At 31.7% G+C, this 20228-nt stretch overlaps 2 protein-coding genes and 1 pseudogene across 2 annotated transcripts; 2 read left to right on the top strand and 1 right to left on the bottom strand.

Moving 5' to 3' along the window:
- Positions 1-312: 312 nt before the first annotated feature.
- LOC123207323 (probable LRR receptor-like serine/threonine-protein kinase At1g53430) lies at positions 313-8581 on the bottom strand. The gene is made up of 24 exons (XM_044624685.1): positions 8019-8581; positions 5887-6052; positions 5472-5543; positions 5287-5358; positions 5031-5102; positions 4878-4949; positions 4703-4774; positions 4549-4620; positions 4380-4451; positions 4181-4252; positions 4007-4078; positions 3797-3868; positions 3634-3699; positions 3477-3536; positions 3348-3386; positions 3179-3228; positions 2686-3053; positions 2363-2561; positions 2139-2279; positions 1887-2005; positions 1587-1797; positions 1258-1495; positions 1031-1181; positions 313-937 (listed from the first exon to the last, which is right to left on the bottom strand). The coding sequence occupies exons 1-24, from the start codon at positions 8131-8133 to the stop codon at positions 557-559; spliced, it is 3024 nt and encodes a 1007-aa protein (XP_044480620.1). The 5' UTR covers positions 8134-8581; the 3' UTR covers positions 313-556.
- LOC123207317 lies at positions 8496-17794 on the top strand (annotated as a pseudogene).
- An 872-nt stretch (positions 17795-18666) lies between these two features.
- On the top strand, positions 18667-19962 carry LOC123207315 (protein VTE6, chloroplastic-like; the record flags this gene model as incomplete). The annotated part of the gene is made up of 2 exons (XM_044624680.1): positions 18667-19185; positions 19757-19962. Coding segments are annotated over exons 1-2 (650 nt in total), but the record flags the coding sequence as incomplete, so codon positions are not given.
- Positions 19963-20228: the final 266 nt, after the last annotated feature.

Raw genomic sequence — 20228 nt, 5'->3', positions numbered from 1 at the left:
GAGTTAAAACTTAGGTAGGAAATAGTTCTTTGCCCAAAAAGAAAAAATGACAAAAAAAATGGAAAGAAAAGAAAATTTTTAATATATATATATGTTTAAAAAATCCACCTTGAGGATAAAACAGTTTTGAAGGAAAGGAAAATGTTAAGATTAAAACACTTGTCATCAAACCAACGATAGTCTTTATTATAAAAAAGGTATCAAGTTTCAAAGAGGAAGGAGGAAGAAATATTTTAGGGTTTTGAAATTTAGACAACCAACATTGACTGATTCAGAAAGGTTTCCGACACCTCAAATGACCAAAAAATGGAAAATCTCAAACTCTTCAAACTATCTGGAATGGGAGACCCCGAATTTTTCGAATTGTTCAATTTATCATTACAATCATTTGATTAACAACATAGTTTTATTCTATTATATATTTTGTGTTTTTATCTTTTGTTTTTCTTAAATAAGAGCTAGTTCCTAACACAATCCAACCCACTTTTCTTTACAATTCTAAATAAAAAATTTTCAAAGCATCATTTCTCAAATTTCCACTGACCATTAAAGATTACTAAATAAGCCTTCTTGTTGAAGAATCCTCTATGGACACGTCTCCGGTTTGGAGAGATGTCAAGGAATCTGACCATGGTCCTTCGCGACTATCATGAGAGATGGTTGTAAAGTGGTTCTGGCTATCCTGTGATATTATCTCTAATGCTTTGAACCTTGCGTCATTATTATCAGTGTTGCGCTTAATGACAGGTGCCTGGACTGCTCTTTTGCCTTCAAGCATGCTAACAACAGAAGACATGGATGGCCTGAGTGTGGGAGATGGATTGGTGCATAAAAGAGCAATGTTAAGCATGGTCATTGCCTCTTTTTTGGAGAATTTTGTACCAAGAGATGGATCCACAAGTTCAAGAAGGTTTCCTTGCTCTTGAAGGACCAATGCCTGCAATAAGAATAGAAAAAATGTCAAAGCAAGAACTGCAAATGTAACTTCATTAAATTGTTAGGAGTCATGAATGTTGTTAATGTCAGTTACCCAATCGAGAAGGTAAACAAACTCCTCCTTTGGCCTGTAATTAGTGTTGCTCTTGCCGCTGACAATCTCCAAAGCAACAACTCCAAAGCTGTAAACATCCGCTTTATCGGTCAAATAGCCCCTCATTGCATATTCTGGTGCCATGTACCCTCTGGACAAGAAACAAATATTGAAGCCAGATGAAAAAAATTTTATTGATACTTCATTCAGAAGGAAAAAAGACCTACATTGTCCCAGCTATACGGGTACTAATATGGGTGTTCTCTTCTTCATCAAGCTTAGCTAAACCGAAATCCGATATCTTTGCATTTAGATCCTTATCAAGCAACACATTGGTGGCCTTAATGTCTCTGTGAACAATTTTCAACCTTGATTCCTCATGCAGATAAGATAATCCCCTGGCAATACCTATGCATATCTTCATTCTTGTTTCCCAGTTCAAGTTGAGCAGTTGTTCTGGTTTACCTAGAATAGGAGAAAATATAAGAGAGAGTTCAGCCACGATTGATTCTAGAAGTTAATTAAGAAGTACATGTAATGTTACTGATCCGATTACCAAAAAGTGCACGAGCAAGACTATTGTTTTCTAGGTACTCATATATTAGCAACAACTCTTTTCCTTCAATACAACAGCCATAAAGCTTCACAAGATTTGGGTGCTGCAGAGCAGATATCATGCCTATCTCAGTCACAAATTCACGATTTCCTTGCTTTGATTTGGAGGATAGCTGCTTCACAGCAATTACAGCACCATCGGCCAATGTACCCTGGAAGTGTCAACAGCCATGTAAACATGGTAATTCATTGGCAATTGCCACTGTCATTCAAAACTGCAAGTTATGACAACCATTTTTACCTTGTAAACAGGCCCAAATCCTCCTTCACCAATCTTATTAGCAGGATCAAAATTATTCGTAGCAGATTTAATTTGCCTTAGAGTGAAAATACCAGTTTGAAGATCAAGACCACGGAGTTCTGCAACAGGAAAAAAAATTAAAACTTAGCCAACCATCACTGAAAAAGAGAAGCTTTTGTGGGCATATTAATGTCAGAATGAAGCAAAGATATTTTAACTACTACAAACATAGTTTTGAATTATAAACATTACCTTTGTCTTCAGGGTCTTTGGCCCACAAGTAACCCAGCCTCCATAGAATGACCAACACCACCAGTATGAGAACTACGCAGGAAGCAAGTACGATGCCAACAATGGCTCCAACTGATAAACCCCCGGTATCAACTTTGAAGTCTACAAGTAGAAATTATAAAGAAGTTATAGGACAAGTTGGCAGGAAAAAATAGGGCAAATCCTTATATAGGAGAAACAATTACTTGGTGTCACTGTAATTCCAGAAATAAGTGGCCCATAAACACCTCTCTGAGGAAGGGCATTAGTTCCTTTCCCTGTCCAGTATAAGTGGATCTCCAAAGTGCTACCACTTACAGTGACATTTTTAAATTCTTTTGTGATGCCTCTACCGGCAGCTCCAGCTTCCTCCATAATGTTGAAGTCACTTAAAACCACCTCCCCCTGTGCCAAATTGAGATCATTGGAACTTTGTAAGATTAACCAAAATTTTAACATTCTTCTTCTTCTGAAAAGCCGAATAAATCTCTAAAAAGTATAAAATGTTAAGTATTCGCTTTTCATTTACCTGGATAGAAACATCAAATATTCGCTTTCCAAGACTGCTGAATGTCTGATCATTCGTAAACATAATTTCAGCGAAGTGGAGCTTCACATTGTAACTGCCTTGTCGCATACACAGGCCAAAATACCTTAGTGATTGCGGTGAAAGGCGAGCAGTTTTGTAGTATTCTTCACCACTCACATTCAGACCACTCGGGCTCGATGCCAAGTAACTAAGAGTTTCATTGCCTGTAAAAACTCCAGTGCTGCTATAAGCCCACTGTCTTCCCACTGATGAAAAGACTGATTGACCATCTGTGCTTAAGTCCCCTTCGTAGGTATTGCCCCCAGAACCGAATGAACCTCCTCCACAATTAATAAACAACGAATAGTCTGCAGGTACATCAAAATAAGAAAATCAAGTGTTAACAAATTCTTCTGCTGTGAGTATTGCAAAATTTAAATCAGGTGGGTACTGCAATTCAGTGAAAAAATACAACTGACAAGTATATACTTACATGTGGCTTTTCCGGGGCAGGGAAGGTCCTTCATCAAGCACCAAGAATTTCTAAGATTTGAAAATTTATTGTGTTAATCATTAAAGTTTTAGTTTATATATATACACAAGAAAGAAAGTTACAACCTTACTGACAACATAAAAAAGCAAAAGACAAAGAAAAAACTTACGAGTTGCTCACGTTGGATGGAAGACTAGAGATTACATTCCTGTGAAGTGATAAGAGGAAAGATTTAGATACAACAGAAGATACAATACAGAATTGATAGTAATAACTAAAAATAAGAGAAGTCTCTTACACTATGCTGTGCGCACAACTAGCTGTAAATGGCTCTGAAAAATTGTTATAAGATAAATCCCTGCCACAGAATTGATAAAACAAATTCTCAAGATGAATGAGCGATCATAGTTGACATCCTATGTCTTGTGCCAGCAAAATAAATATGGCAAACTTACCACTTCTGGTCACCACTTAGTATCCAACTGGGAACTGCTCCAGTTAATGAGTTGTTGCTGAGGAAACTGAAAAAAAGTATGCAAACCGCTGTTAAGTTAGTGAAAGTACTACATGTTAAAGTGCTTATAGACAAGGAATCACTAAATATTCTAATTCACTTACAGGAAATCTGCCTTAGCCAAATTATTAAGTGCTTCAGGAATTTCACCAGTCAACTGGTTGGAGCTCAAGTCTCTACAATAATAAAAAGGTATGTTCAAACAAATCTATCAACTGAAGAGCATTTTCTTACATGCTGTTTCCTATGCCAATAATAAGGTGCCGTTTTTTACATATATCGATCCATCACCACAGAAAATATTAGCAACTTACAGAAGTTTTAACTCTGTCATACTCCCAAGATATTCCGGGATTGTACCATTAAGCAAGCAATTTCTCAGTACTCTAAGTCACAGAAATAGAGTCGATCCATTGATAAGTTAATGTAATAAATAATGAGTCAAATTGAATGTTGTATTGCAGTAAATTAAGTCAATGTCAACTCACAATCTTTCCATTTTTGTCATATTCTGCAAATTTGGGATATTCGAACCTGATCCTTTCAGATCAGAAATCCTCCTGAAAATGAAGACAAGCATCAGAAATTATCAAAAATTCTATTATTAAAGTACTCCCTATTTATAACGACGAATAAGATTGCTAAACTGAATATTGTAGTCACTGTTACACAGGACCAAGTGCTTACAGTTCTTCTAAACTTGTCAACTGTGATATAGTGGAAGGAATAGGTCCCTCCAAGGGGCTTCCCTGCATATCACTGCAGTAGATTTAAATTGACTCAGAAAACTATTAAGTTCTAAACAATAGAAATTCAGTTTCTTAAAGAAGAAAAATTAATGAAGTAAAAAACTTACAGTCGGGTCATATTAGTCCAATTTCCAATGAAATCAGGTATCTTTCCTGTCAGATTGGTTCCATCTACCCGACTGCAAAAGTGCATCAAGCTTTTTCATCAGGAAATTCTAAACACTAAAGTTTCATATGTTTATGTCACACTAAATTACTTACAAATCTTCTAAGTTTGTCAGGTTGCCAAGTGATTCTGGTATTGATCCCGTAAAATTGTTTGAAGAAAAAAGACTGTAAAATTACACAGTGGGTTAAAAATTGAACCGAAGCACCAACAGCAGTTGCCTGATTCTTTAGAAAAGGAATAAATTGGAAGATAAGGACAGAGTCTTACAGTCTCCTTAAGGTCTTCACATTTCCAAGGGTCTCAGGAATAGGTCCTTGAAATTCATTATCTTCCAAGACCCTGAAAATTGAAACACAGTTGACATTGATGTTTTAAGTAACTCTTACTTCATTTAAGAATGGAGTCTGATGAATAACTTACAACTCCTCAAGTGAAGGAAAGTCACCAATTTCCCGGGGAAGTGAACCGCCAATACGGTTTCCCAAAAGGGACCTGAAATGTACATAGAGTTATAAACCTACCAACAAGTTATCTAAATCATCAATAACTAAAGGAATAATGGAATTGAAAAAAGCACTCAAAGTCACACTGAGACTGTCTAAGGAATTTCTGAAACCCAGATTAACAAAAGCAGAAGGGAACTTGTTTATAGTGGTAAAAGTTTGGAGCAACTTACAGAGTGGTAAGATTTTGGAGCTGAGCCAATCTTGCAGGAATTGTTCCATTAATATAGTTGCGGGTAAGATCGCTGTTTTGACAAAACCAACTTCACTTAGCCCTCAAATTTAGAGAACCAATTGATAGAATGCACCAATATTGCACAATGATATGCTAATGCAGAAAAAAGGGACACCCACTTACATTTGTGTCAAAAAAGTAAGATTTGCAAATTCTTCTGGAAAAACTCCAGCTAAATTTTGACCCTTCAGATAGCTATCACAACAAAAATAACAAGGAAACATATAAGCAGAAAGTAGCAAACAGAACAAGCCAAGAACTTGACAGTGAAAATCAAAAGTATTAGAATTCATATGATAGGCCACAACACCTCTAATCAATAACAAAATAGTCCAAAAAAACTCGATATCTGCTGTCAAAAAAATGGATGTTACAAAGTACTAACTGAGCTGATAAAATTCACTTTAAAATTATAATATCAGTTTCTGTTCTACCAGAGTCTTAAGTAAATCAGGACTAACTGTAACGAGAAGCTAAGTAAACACTATAACATAAATTGTGCATATACAGAAAGTTGTTAAAGGGAAGAAGGTCATACAAAATAGTGACATGACAAACAGTATTGTTGTTCTGATTACAATCACAGGTGATATTGCTTCCATTTGAACCATCATAGTTAGTCCATGCACTGTCACTGCAAGAAGTTGAGGATACATTTTTACTTTTGACCTGCAGTTTCGAGAAAATTGCTTCGAGAGCACTCACTGTCACGGAGAAAAAACTCATTCATGAGCACTAGAACAAAACTGAATCAAGACTAAATATAGTCATAAATGCTAAAGCAATCAGTTTCATATTCCACCATGTCAAAGATAATGCAAATGGTCAAAAGGTGAGTACTCTTTCAACACATTAATTTCATTAAATGTTCACATGCCAATGAAAAGGTATGAATGTGTGTGTCTCAGTCAAGCTTCATTAATTCCAGCCTCAATTATTATAAAACTTTTGCTAGATTCGGTTACTACATACTTTTTCCACTTTTTGCCAACTAAGAAACTGTGTCAAAAAATGGCAAGTTTCTCCATAATCAGAGAAGAAATCAGTAGTTTCACACGGGTAATGAAGATCCCCAGTTATCAATCAGAGCTTCATTGTGTTTGGAAATTAGATAAGGGTCACATTCTTACCATTACAGAAACATATCACAATCCCACTTGCAAGAAAGACACAGAATAGGTTTTGTTTTTATTGTGGGAAGGGAAAATTCTTGGATGATTAATGCATATCAAAGAATCAAATTAATGTCTCCGATCTACACTTTTTCTACTTTTTGCTAACTAAGAAACTGTGTCAAAAAATGGCAAGTTTCTCCATAGTCAGAGAAGAAATCAGTAATTTCACATGGGTAATGAAGATCACTAGTTATCAATCAAAGCTTTATTGTGTTTGGAAATTAGACAAAGGTCACATTCTTACCATTACAAAAACATATCACAATCCCACTTGCAAGAAAGACAGGATAGGTTTTGTTTTTATTGTGGGAAGTGAAAATTCTTGGATGATTAATGCATATCAAAGAATCAAATTAATGTCTCCGATCTACACTGTTACCAAGGTTCTCACTGTGAACCCACACAGAATAAAATATTCATCAAGGGAAAGAAGGCAAGATAAGTTTGAATATTTCATCTCTTTGACAGCTAAGTCTGCTATCCTTCATTATCATACTAATAATGCCCACACAAATAATTAATGGATTTATTTATAGGTATGTTTATTTAGAAGACACATTATTACTAGTTATGGAGAGAAAATATTAAACAAAAGTATTCAAAATGGGTTCTTGCATTAATTATTTTCCTAGAAAAGCAAAATTTTCCAATCCCGACAATTTCTCATCAACCAAACCACCAAAAATTGAAAAAAAAAATAAAAATCATATAGGAGAGAGATTTGACCATGAACAATAATATTCCTGGTAAATGAATTATTGAGTGAGAAAGAGAGTTTTTCCTACGTGGAATTTAGAAGAAAAGAAACTCAATGCTTCCACTCTTTTTTTATTTTTTTGGTTTCATCTTTTAGTTTCTTGCCAACCAAACAGAACATTTTTTACACCAAACGTCAAAACACAGAACAGAAACAATTATAGAAGAAGATACCCGGAAACCAAAATCAATAAAAAAAGAGCATACTAAGAAACCAAAGTACAAGAAATTATTCTAATTGTTTTCTCACACTGTGTTTTCCGGGAAAAGTAAAATCCTCTAATGGCTTATATTTTCTCGCCAACCAAACAAATCACAGGAAACTAAGAGAAACGATTTAACATCAAACAATCGATCATATTAGATTACTGAAAGAAAAAGAGATTATTTCTAGGTTTAATATAATTAAACAAATTCAAAGCTTCAACCTTTCGTTTTAATATCTTTCTTTAGATTCTCTCCAACCGAAGAGAAGAATTCTCACAGCAAATGTAAGAGACAGAACAAAAACATACCCAAAAACTAAAATCAGTTACTCCGAATGAAAATCAAGATCAAACTTCCAATTTTTACACAAAATGAAGATATGAGACTACAAAATTCTTCTATCTCCTAATTCTAGGCAACCAAACGAAAAAACACACTTTCACAAGCATCACCAAGCAAACAGAGACAAAATCAAAATCAAACTTCACGTTTTCCCAGATAATAAGAACTGAGTTTATTGCGGTGAACTTACCTTCTTCATCAGGCAAAAGCTGAGCGTGAGATCCAAAGTTGACACAGCAGTTGAGAACCAAAAAACCCAAAACAAAAAGAGAAACAACCTTGGTCATTGAGAGACCAAGCCTCATTTTTCTTCTGCAACAAAACTTATCTCCTCTCCCCGCTTCGTTCCTCAACGCAAACAGCAAAATGACAAGCAAATGAGAGAGAGAAACGACACTTTTATCACAAAGAGAGTGAAGTGGTTAAAAGCAAGAAGAAAGAATCTGAAGACAACAGGAAACAAAGACTTGGGTTTTGCTCTTGTCGTTAACTCCGAAGGCTTCTGTTATACATGTAACCAAATCTAATTCTAAACTTCAAACTTGATGAGCAATTATTAAATTAAACACAGAGAAAGACAAGAACAGAAAAGATTACTTTTCAAATACAAGATGAGATGGGCAGACGGGGGTTGATTGTTTTATAAATAATAACATTGATACGTTGCATGGAATTGAAGGGAAAAGTCAGCGTCAAGAAAATCGACGGTGCTTTTGAAAACAGTGTGGGAACCATGAAAAGGCGTGAAGAGATGGGGGTTGACGAAAAAACCTTAGCCGCCCAGATGGACATAAATAAATTAAGTTTACCACATCACCTCAGCCGTAAGTGTTCTTGGCAAACCAATTAAATCATGGGTTGGGTAAATCTTGAAGGCCACTCTTATAAGGGTTGTAAATAAATTTTAAACTCCTTCAATTGATAAAAATACCTTCCCCTATCCTAGACAGAAATGGCAATATCCCACCATGATAAGATGTCCCAATAGAGAGAGAGAGAGAGGATTATTTAATATGGGTGGGTACAAAACCGATCTGAGTTTAAACATTTTTTTATTTGAGTTTTATTCAAATGAAAAATAATTTGATTTTAATTTGATTAAAATAAAAAATAATTCAACTCAAGTTTATCAAACTAAAATTAAAGGTGACACAAGTTCAATTCTAAATAAAAAATGATTTGACTCAATTTAGTTCATAATTCTAATTAATGATTTGAATTTATAACTCATTGATAAGATTACATTGTTTTATCTATATAATAGCCAAAATCATTGATTTGAGCCATGAATTTAAATAAATCGAGTCATAAATTCAACTATTAATTTGAATTAAAACGAATAATAAATTGATAATTATAAATAATTATTATGTTTCATTGGATTTAATAAAAATATTAAAATATTATTTTATTTAAGGAGATATTTGTTTGGAAATAATCTAATATTCTCTAATAATCTATTTTTCATTATCAATATTATTTTATTTTATTTGTCAATACTAAAAAATTCTAATAATATTTTATTACTAATGGTAATATAACAGACAATATAAAAGATAATTTTATTACCATGTCTACTTTATATATTAAAAAATTATTAAGGTAATCTTAATTTTATTACAAATTCTTAATTATTATAATTAAAAATATTTTAAAATAATTATAATAATGATATTTAAATAAAATAATAAATTAGTATTATTTTATTATATCTAATTAAATATAATAATTATTTTTATTTAATTATTTTTATCATACATAAATATAATTTATGTCTAATAAATCTTTAAGGTAATTTATGGTCACTTTTATTTTTTATAATAAAAATATTTTTATATTAATTAAAAGTAAAAATATTATTATTTTAAAAATTATAAATCAAATCAAACTAAACTAGTTTTCCAACTAACCCAACTCAATTCAAGTTCAACACTATCTTGGAACGAGGATTGAAATTTTTTATAGTACAAAAACAATAAAAGTTTATATATTAAAATATCAAAGTAATTTCATAAAACTTATTTTATCTTTCAATTGTAATTATTATAAATGCAATTATTTTTACATTTGGATATCATCAAGGCCCGAAGATCTCACCAACCTTGGAGATTTTATTAACCCTAGTGTAAAAATCTCGCAAACTCTAATTTGAAGAAACAGATAGTCAAATATTATAAAAACTATTTTTATTATATAAATATTTAATATCTAAAAAAAACGATAAATTTATATATTTATACTTGAATAATGACAAAATTTTCAATTTCCCTATTTTTATATAGACTTGTGTAATTAATTATTCTTAAAAATTATTGTTTTGAAGTTGACCACCCTCACTCAATTTTTTAATCTTAATATATCCACGTGATCATTATAATCACAATTATGACATATCATATTAATATTTTAATATAAGGCCATAAGACTTTGATCAATTCAACCTGTAGAGAATATTAAAGCAAGAAACAATTAGCTCGCACTCATTTTACCTTACGGAAAGGAAAGTCCTCGGCAGAAAATTTATGGCGGCTTGACCATACATAAATAAATCAATTTGATTGGATTAAAAAATATTTATGTAATTTTTTATTTATTAATATTAATTTGTGTTAGTAGATGAAATCTAGCGTGTGGGTCGGCCTTGTTCCATGCGGTGTCATTCAATTGAGTTATGCATCAACAAACGCACAACTCTATCACAGAAATATGTGTGATTTTGTCGTATAGATTCATTCTAAAAATTCAATCTTTTCAATTAAATTTCTGATGGTTTTTGCATCAAGAAACCACGGAGGAGGGAGAGGGCTTATTAGTGGTGGAGTTGATAATGTTTCGAAGAGAATCGTCTAGAAGAATGATCATTAGAAATAGAGAATTAATTTTTGGAAATGTAAATGTTGTGTTTTGAATTTTAAGAGGTAATTGTTATCTCTAAAATATGAAAACTCTAAAAATCTTAATTGATGAGGGGTAAAAAAGTAATTTTTTAAAATTAAGTTAGAGAGGAATTATTAGTTTTTAAAATTAAGATAAAAAATAGGGATAAATTATTTTTTCTTTAAATAAAATTTAAAAACAACAAATTTACCCCTAACATTAACAACTAAAATTAACATATAGGTAGGTGTTTAGAGTTTTTAAAATTAATGAGTAGAAACTTGAAAATTTTGGGTGGGAATAAGTCCTTTGGCCTTAATATTAATTTCTATTAGTGGATGAAATCTAGCATGCAGGTATCTCATAGGAGCCGCTAGAAAAATCAAACCAAAATGTGTAGAATCGAATAAAAGACCAATTAATAGGTTATCAATTTGATTTCGGTTTGCTTTTTTTTCCCTTTTTAAATTATAAAATATATGAACTTTGACTAATCGAGAATTTATCATTCATGAAGAAGAAATGTTTGATCATGAAAAAGGAATATTGTTCCATAAGTCATTCAATGTTGAACAACCCCTAGTCTTAAAGTTGTTCACAATTTTATCAAATATAAGATAATAATGAACAATAAAAGATGAATCGCTTCTGAATCTTTATAGTAATTCTAGATGAGTAGGATATTGTAGCAAACAGATTAGTTTGAATATTTCATCTCTTTGATAGCTAAGTTTGCTATCCTTCATTATCATACTAATAATGCCCACACAAATATTTAGTGGGTTTATTTATTTAAAGGTATATTTATTTAAAAGATACAAATTATTACTAGTTATGGGGAGAAAATATTCAACAAAAGTATTCAAAATGGTTTCTTGCATTAATTGTTTTCCTAGAAAAGCAAAATTTTCCAATCCCGGCAATTTCTGACCAACCAAACCCCCAAGAATTGAAAAAAAAAAATTTAAAAAAAATAGGAGAGAGATTTGACCATGAACAATAATAATCCTGGTAAATGAATTATTGAGGGAGAAAGAGAGTTTTTCCTACGTGGAATTTAAAAGAAAAGAAACTCAATGCTTCCACTTTTTTTTTTTTTTGTTTCATTTTCTAGTTTCTTGCCAACCAAACAGAACATTTTTGACAACAAAAGTTAAAAAAAAGAACAAAAACAATTAAAGAAGAAGATACCCGGAAACCAATATAAATAATCTTGAAAATCAAATAGTTCATACCAAGAAATATGTTAACGCTTCGAAAACATTTTTTGGGATATCATTAATTCAGAGTTTTGACAAGTTACTCCTTTAGGGCATCATTAAGTGTGTTGTGTTCTTATATTTTTGTGATAATAATATATTCCTCTATTATTGGGGGATGTAGACAAATTATGTTAAACCACATTAAATGTTATACTTATTATGTTATTGGTGATTTATGTCATATATGGGTAATCTTGAAATTTGTTATACTTTCACAAATTCTTAACAAATGATATTAAAGCATCAAATGATGATTCAAAAGGTGCATTATTTAAAGATTTTGTGCACACAAAATAATTGGGTACAAAGTTTTATGTTGTAGATAAAAAGATTTTCATTCAATGATTTTTGGTCAGATAACATTTTGTCAATGTCATTTAGTGTTGAGCAAAATTTGGGCATGCTTATTTATGCATCGATGGTGGAGTGCTATTTTTATCATATTTGTTTCTCTAACTGAAAAACTCACTAGGGTGGAGATTTGTTGACAATTGTGACTCATTTCCTCTTTTGGTTTCCTTTTGAACTTTGAGTCTATATTTATTTAAAGAAAAACTTGTTATAATGAAAATACAATTTATACAAGAATAACAATTCTCAGTTGTTTGTTTAGTTGTTTTGTTTATGGGTGATATATTCTCTGTATTTTCTGCTTTGTCGATTGGTCATCATACTCAAATGATTTTAAGTTCCTACAAACTTTGTCTGTTTGTAATTTTGTGTTGACATTCATTTAGTTAAGTCAAGCGTAGGTTATCCTCAAAACCCTTTTTGAGAGGCGCTTTGCTTTTTTTTTTTTTTGGTTAATATACACATTTACTTATAAAAAAAAGAAAAAAAAAACATTTCTACAAAGATTAGAAAGTGTTTCCTAATTGAAATTGTATATATTCATTGTTCTATAAACATATGATTTTAAAGATAAAAGTAGTTCATAAAAGAGAAAAATGTGAGAATATATAAAATTTGTCAACATGTAAGGGAGTAATAGGAAACACTTTTTTGGATATCATGAAAGGGTTGTGATCTTAATAAATACACAAGAGAACAACAAAAGCATCAGCATTTTGAGCAAAGAGATCACCATAAACGACCATAAAATTAAGGGATCATTATATATGCAATTAAATATAAATTTGGAGACCTATATTCACCATGCATATTTTGTTGCAAACTGGTTTTCACTTCCTTCGCCAAACTAACGAAGCCTCATTGTCTACAAAGGCGTTACAACACTACCACTTATTAGAAAGGTATTAGAGAGTCTCAGAATCACTAATTTATGTGACTGAATGAATGTGTGCGTGAATTTAGAAGAGACAAAATTTTCTCTCTTTTCTTATCAAAAATGACTAGCTTATTTGTGGGTAATAAGAATGGTCTCACTTTATATAATACATCTCATAACCCTAATTTACACAATTTCATTCCACCCTTAACTTTTGGGTTAATATACTTTGACCTCAAACTTTTAATCTCTTAATATGACACAAGGTGATTTACTCTTTATATAATTAACTTAGGCTTTTAAATCGTCTATGAGAAAGTCTAAAGAAAAACTCAATAGTTAGTGGCTAACCTTGTAACTATCGTTAGAATCAACACCTAAAATCAATCGAAGCCACCGAAGGTGCTATACTTGTCACCAACATCGTCAGTCATCAAGCAAAGTCTCAAGCTCTCAACATCATTGTATCAAATAATCTTCTATCATCACTCATCATTGTCATTATCAATCCTCACCACTAGAATTTGGAACCAGAACTTAGAAAAAGTTTATTAGTTGAAGGAAGAAGGCATGGAGGATTGAAGATTTAGAAATTGGCTTAGAGCATCTGTCAAGCTAGGTTTTAGAATTCTAGAATTAGGGATTTTCGAGTCTGCAACTTTGACATTTCATGTTTCCATTTCTTTCGATGGAACTTTATTGTTTTAACTTTTTTTATTAAATTTTAATTATATCTATTTGTTTGCACTGTTCATGGAACTATCCTTTGACTAGGCTTTAACTTGTCAACCAATGCAAAATCATCAGTCTAACCGCAAGTCAAAGCGGTTAAAAAACTAAATGGTGTTCAAACCATCTCAGTCTGGATTTTAAAACCATGATATGTACCTCTTCTCTTACGTAATGTTGTACTAATTTAAACAAAGAGTGCACATCTGGAAAGGGAACCCTAATTTTTTAATAAGTCTATCATATAAATTCACAAGACAAAAATATTCTGTGAGTTGATCCATTGTTAATATTTTGTGGTCATGAGGTAATAGAAAGTCCATTTTGGGGCCCAAGTTATTTTCTCAATCAATCCAAACCCATGATTTGAGTAGCTTTATTTAATTTCTCAAGCCCAACAAAGGGCAAGCCATTGCTTACTATTATTATTAGGCCAAAGAACTTGTTTCCACCCAAGTTATGATGCGCATCAGAAGTTTCACCCATGGAGTTTCAAAAATCTAAAAACCCACCTATGAGTTATTAACTTTAACCAAAATCGTTAGTTATAAGAGATAAAATTATCTTTGTCTGACAAACCTCCTCTGATGGGAAGGCCGACAGTCGAAGAAGAAGATATAGGGATGACCAACTATCAGTGGCAATAGATTTTCATCATCGGAGAATGAAGGAAAAACTTTAAGGGGAAAAGTGAAATATTCAAATTTTTGGGTGAAGAAAAAATTGCTAATTTTTAAATTATTGAGAGAAAATTATATAAACTCTTAAATTTTAAGGTTTAATGATAAAATAATGATTTTATCCTTCTAACTAATGGTTTTGGTTAAAGTTAATAATTCATTAATAAATGTTTAAATTTTTAAAAACTCGTAAATAAAACTTTGGAAACACATCAAAAGTTGGATGAGAATAAGTCCTTTGGCTTTATTATTATTATTATCATAAAAGAAACATGTGCTACTATTGAAGATCTAAAGATCCTTTATTGATGGTATTCTAGTTTCCAATTACCACTTAATAATATTTTTTCCTTCTCTATCTCAAGTATTAATAATTATTTTTGCCATTTCAATATTCAATTGAACGTATTATAAGTCTGAAATGTGTTTTTCAAATCAATAAAATTATTTATATAAATAATATGTATAACTTTATATACAAACGATAATATATCATTATGTGATTGAATATTATTTTATTTATAATTTAAAACTATCTAATCATATTGTAAAATACCCTTATTTATGTACAAGATTATATAATTTATTTGTTCATATAATACTACTTTTTTTATATTACAAAGATGAATGAAAACTTAAATGTAATGAAATTGTTCTATATTTTTCAGTGGAACGTATTATGGTTACATATAAACTATTTCCTAAACTAAGGCCAATGACCGAGGAAACCAAGAACCAAGATACAGTTGGCTGACCAATTTAATCAACAGACAGTGGGAATTCTCCAAATATGTAGGACCTTTCCTTAAGCAATTTAATTGTCCAAATTCATTAGTAAAACTACAAGAAAAAAGGAAAAAAAATAACTGAAAAATGAATAGAAAGGAAGGCTTTCCTTTGAAGAAAAAGATTTCCCACTTAGAAAAATGTTAAAATACAATAAAGAATCATCTCATTGTCCTGAAGCAAACCCAGAAATCATCACAAAATGGGAAAAAATGGCTATCACATTTACACCTTTCTCTTTATCATTTCTTTTGCTTTTGTTTTCACTATTTCATCAGGTTTTGATCAAGTGGGCGGCTGTGATTTCTTCCAAGGAAGTTGGGTTTCTGATGAATCTTATCCTCTTTACAGTACGTCAACATGCCCTTTCATCGAGAAAAAATTTGATTGCCAGAAAAATGGTCGGCCGGATAACCTCTATCTCAAATATAAATGGAAGCCCACCTCTTGTTCATTGCCAAGGTGCTCTTATTTTATCATATTTTCTTGCACAATTTTACTGGGGGTTAAGAAAAGTTACCTGACTCCTTTAGGTTTGAAAATTTTAAGTTACTTTTTTGTATAAAAAATTGCTAATTTAACATATTAAAAATATAAAAATAATTTTTAAAATTTTATATTATTTTTCTTGAATTTTTTAATTTCTTGATCGATCTCTTATTATTTTTCTTTCATTCAATTTTAACCCTTGGATTATATTTTTGAATCCATCACTGATTTTACATGCAAATTAAAATTCTTTGATGTCATAATAATAATTGTAGTGCAGATTCGATGGCCAAGATTTTGTGAGGAGGTTTAAAGGGAAGAAAATACTGTTCGTGGGGGACTCTCTGAGCAGGAATCAATGGCAGTCGCTCAATTGCATGCTTTATGCTTCAGTACCTCAGTCAAATTACACACTTGGTGTACAAAATGGTCTCGCTACTTTCACTTTACCGGTACGTATACTCATGGTTTTAAAAATTAAATTAAATCAATTGATCTAATTAGTTTAATCATATATTAGTCAAACCGATTTCGATTTACTTAAAAACAATTTTTACAGGTAAACTGAATTAGAGCAAATTGATTTGGGGTTTAATCCATTTAAATCATCTCATTAGAGTGGGTCAAAAAATTAGTTTGACCTTATTAACGTAAAAAATTAATTTTTTTCAAAATTTTATTATAAAACCTGAAACAAATATGATTTTATTTATCTAAACTTATTTTGATATTAAAATAAGTTATATTGTATATTTAATGATAAATTATATAATATTATTTTTGAGCAACTAATCGATCTGACCATTAGTTAGAATGAATTGTCCTCTCCACTAGGTTGATGTTCGATCTAGTTTTGAAAATATTGTGTATACTCTATATTATATACATGCTTGCTGATGGGAAAAAATTTAAACCTATTATATGATTTATTCATAATCGACTTAACTATATTTCATAATCTAATTGTGGTTAATATTTTATATATAATTGTTTATATGAGGAATTTTTTATTTAAAATTTATGAATAATATGATATATTTGAGTGATGATATCTAAACAAATGTATTGATGAAACTTGCAGGACTATGACATTTCAATAAAATTAGATTTTAAACCATTTCTAGTAGATTTAGTGACTGAAAAAATTGGGAGGGTTCTGAAGCTCGACTCAATTAAAAATGGCGCTGCATGGAAAGGATATGACATGCTCATCTTCAACACTTATTACTGGTGGCTTCATACAGGAACCCTACAAAAGTACGTAATCTATCTCTCCGAGTAAGAATAAAACTATATATATAAACAAATTTTATTAATTTATCTATATAAATTGGTGTGACAGATGAGACTATATTCAAGAAGGGAATAACATTCAGAAAGATATGGATGATTGGTTGCACTCAGAAAGGGACTCACTACTTGGTCAAAATGGGTTGACTCTTCCATTAATCCTTCCATCACCAAAGTTTTCTATCAGGGCATTTCTCCTACCCATTACAAATAAGTACTTTAATAGTTAACAAGTAATGTTATACGTACCTATTTTTTAGTATATAAATTAATATATATATATATATATATATGATGTGTCACTCTTTTCATGTCATTGGGTTATGACAGTGGGCAAGAGTGGAATGAAGGGACCTCAGCAAGCTGCAAGCACCAAACTCAGCCCATAAGTGGTTCGACATATCCGGCAGGTCCGCTGCCTGCGGTGGCCATAGTGAAGGATGTTTTGAGCAAAATGTCGAAGCCGGTGAGTTTGCTGGATGTAACAACGCTATCCCAGTTGAGAAAAGATGGGCATCCTTCTGTGTATGGACCTGTTGGCCAGAATGACTGTGGCCATTGGTGTCTTGCTGGTGTTCCTGATACTTGGAATGAGATTTTATATGCAATTCTTGTCTCTTCATGAAACACTAGAAATTAAATTATAAAAATAGTGAAATATAAGATTTGAAATTCAGAAATATTTCTGTTTTTATCATACATGATTGAGAATTAAGTATTAGCTAAACATAGAAAATCTTTCCAACATGTCTCATAATTTTCATAATTGAAATAGGAAACTAAGGATATTTGTTTGTTTACAATCGAGAAAACACTTATTCACTTACAATAAAATTACGCGTATATATTTTTAGTGTATAATTTAGATATATAAATAATATATTATTATATAATTAAATAATTTTAAATTAAAAATAAAATAATACTCAACCATATAATAATACATTATTTATATATTTAAATTATATATACCATATATATATATATATATATATATATATAAAATATTATTTACTTTAATAGAAGGGGATGAGTACACGTGGCTCGTAAAACTGCGTGTTGTGTCAAGAGCGACTATTAAAGCCCACTGTATAGGGCCCATGGGAAAGGGTCATGAACCAACCCACAAACAATAATATATAAACAATTAATTTTTGGTGGGTTGACCAAAAAGCATGCGGGCGATCTTGTAAAACGGCTCACAGAGGCACGATTCAGGAGGTTATGCTTGTACCCTGGATTTTGCTTTTCAACAGGCTAACATGGTCTGTAATTTCATCAGTTTCGGCCTGACACAACCCGTGAACTTACCGGCTACACCAAAGTAGGTTATGACATGGTCCAATCCGACCCACAGACATATTTATCAATGGAATACAAAGACTATTAGAAGAAGATGCACAAAGAAAGAACACAACAAAAAAACATGTGATATTTTATCATTGGAATTTATTTATTTCAATTTTAATTTATTAATTTCGAATTAACTGTTTTAAACTTGAACCGATCTTAAAATTGATCTTGTTCGGACTTCGGATAGATCTCTTAAACAAATTAAACCGGGTATTTTGAATGCAACCCGAGACAAATTCAGACCCCCCAACCCAAAAATCTGAACCAGTAAATGTCATCAAATCTCCGCCGGTTCCTTCTGTACTGTTCCGAGACTCAAATTTACTCCAAAAAGTCGGCAAATCCAAATTCAATATTCTCAATTGTAAATACACTAACTTTAACTACAACTTAAATCACAGTAAAATGTTGTCAATTCGGAGAGCTGATGCTGTTCCATCGATACAGGGAGCGGTATCGGAGGCCATGAGCCTGATGCAATCAGATGCTCCCACGTGGCAGTCTGCTTTGCTCAGTAACATCGTGATCTTCGTCTTAGGCTCTCCGATTTTGCTTTCTGGTTTGTCTACTTCAGGAATTGCCGCCGCGTTCTTCCTCGGCACTCTTACGTGGCGCGCTTTTGGACCCTACGGATTTCTTCTTGTAGCTACATTTTTCGTTATCGTAAGTTTAAACCTATGTATACACTTGTATGTTCTTCTGGTTTTTGACTAACGAGGGAAGTTAGAGTACTTGATCTATTTATTCTATGATAGCTTATATTAGTATGTTTTAATCTGTTCGATTTGAATTTGATTCACTAGAAATTATATAAAAAAATGTTCTACTGTTATAAAAATTAGAATAGTTATGATATGCCATTGTTCATAAGTATATGTACAGGTATTGGCTTTAATACTTGACTGCTGATATACTTTGTGAAAGACTGTTGTTACTGGTACTAGACGATGATTTGTAATGAAATGATGTGTGGTCAAACACGCAATTGTAACATGGAAGGTTTTTTACAGCTTTACATTTGTTGTGATAACATAGTGTTGTGTTAGGAGTAATAGGCTTTCTGAAAGTTGAAAATTGAGGAGTATAATTGTATAACACTGTTCAAGCATCAGAATTGTAGAGATTTTATGGTTCTTTTTTCTTCCAATCATAAGTTTTATTGTTAGGATTGCCATGTTTCTGCTCTTTTACATGCCTTTATGTATGGGCTGAGTGGTCTTTTTATGTCTCTCAGGGTACTGCAGCAACAAAAGTAAAAATGGCTCAAAAGGAAGTACAAGGGTTGCTGAAAAGAGGAAAGGAAGAAGAGGTTCTCTCAATATATGGAGTAGGGGGAAAGGCATTTTATCGGCTTCGGCAGCTCAGATTTGTTTCCGGTTTTTGTACTAAGTTGAGTGATACTGTCTCAAGTGAGATAGGGAAGGCATATGGCAAAACAACGTAAGTATAGTGCTGCTTGGTCTGAGTAGCACTCTCTTCAGCTCACTTGATGAAAAAAGTGTTTTGGAAATAAATGACTGGCTAGGAATTGAAATTGATCGGGTTTAATTTAAAAGGTGTTAACAACATTCGAAGTGCTTGGAAAACTACAAGTAAATCCATATCAATGAACAAAAATATGATTAATAAGCTAATGGATAGCACTAGAAATTTATATTAATTAATATATACAGACCGAAGTAAACAAACATATATAGTTACATACC

This window comes from Mangifera indica, unplaced genomic scaffold (genome assembly GCF_011075055.1).
Source record: "Mangifera indica cultivar Alphonso unplaced genomic scaffold, CATAS_Mindica_2.1 Un_0071, whole genome shotgun sequence".
Classification (NCBI taxonomy): domain Eukaryota; kingdom Viridiplantae; phylum Streptophyta; class Magnoliopsida; order Sapindales; family Anacardiaceae; genus Mangifera; species Mangifera indica.
This window is presented reverse-complemented; position numbering and strand designations above follow the sequence as displayed.

Bases quoted from the DNA above. Each gene is read 5' to 3' on its own strand.
- LOC123207323 (XM_044624685.1), bottom strand. From the start codon at position 8,133: ATGAGGCTTGGTCTCTCAATGACCAAGGTTGTTTCTCTTTTTGTTTTG. The intron at 4,079-4,180 runs GTGAGTTGACAT...TCTGTGACTTAG, and splicing joins ATGACAAAAATGGAAAGATT to AGTACTGAGAAATTGCTTGC. The intron at 2,562-2,685 runs GTAAATGAAAAG...AATTTGGCACAG, and splicing joins TATTTGATGTTTCTATCCAG to GGGGAGGTGGTTTTAAGTGA.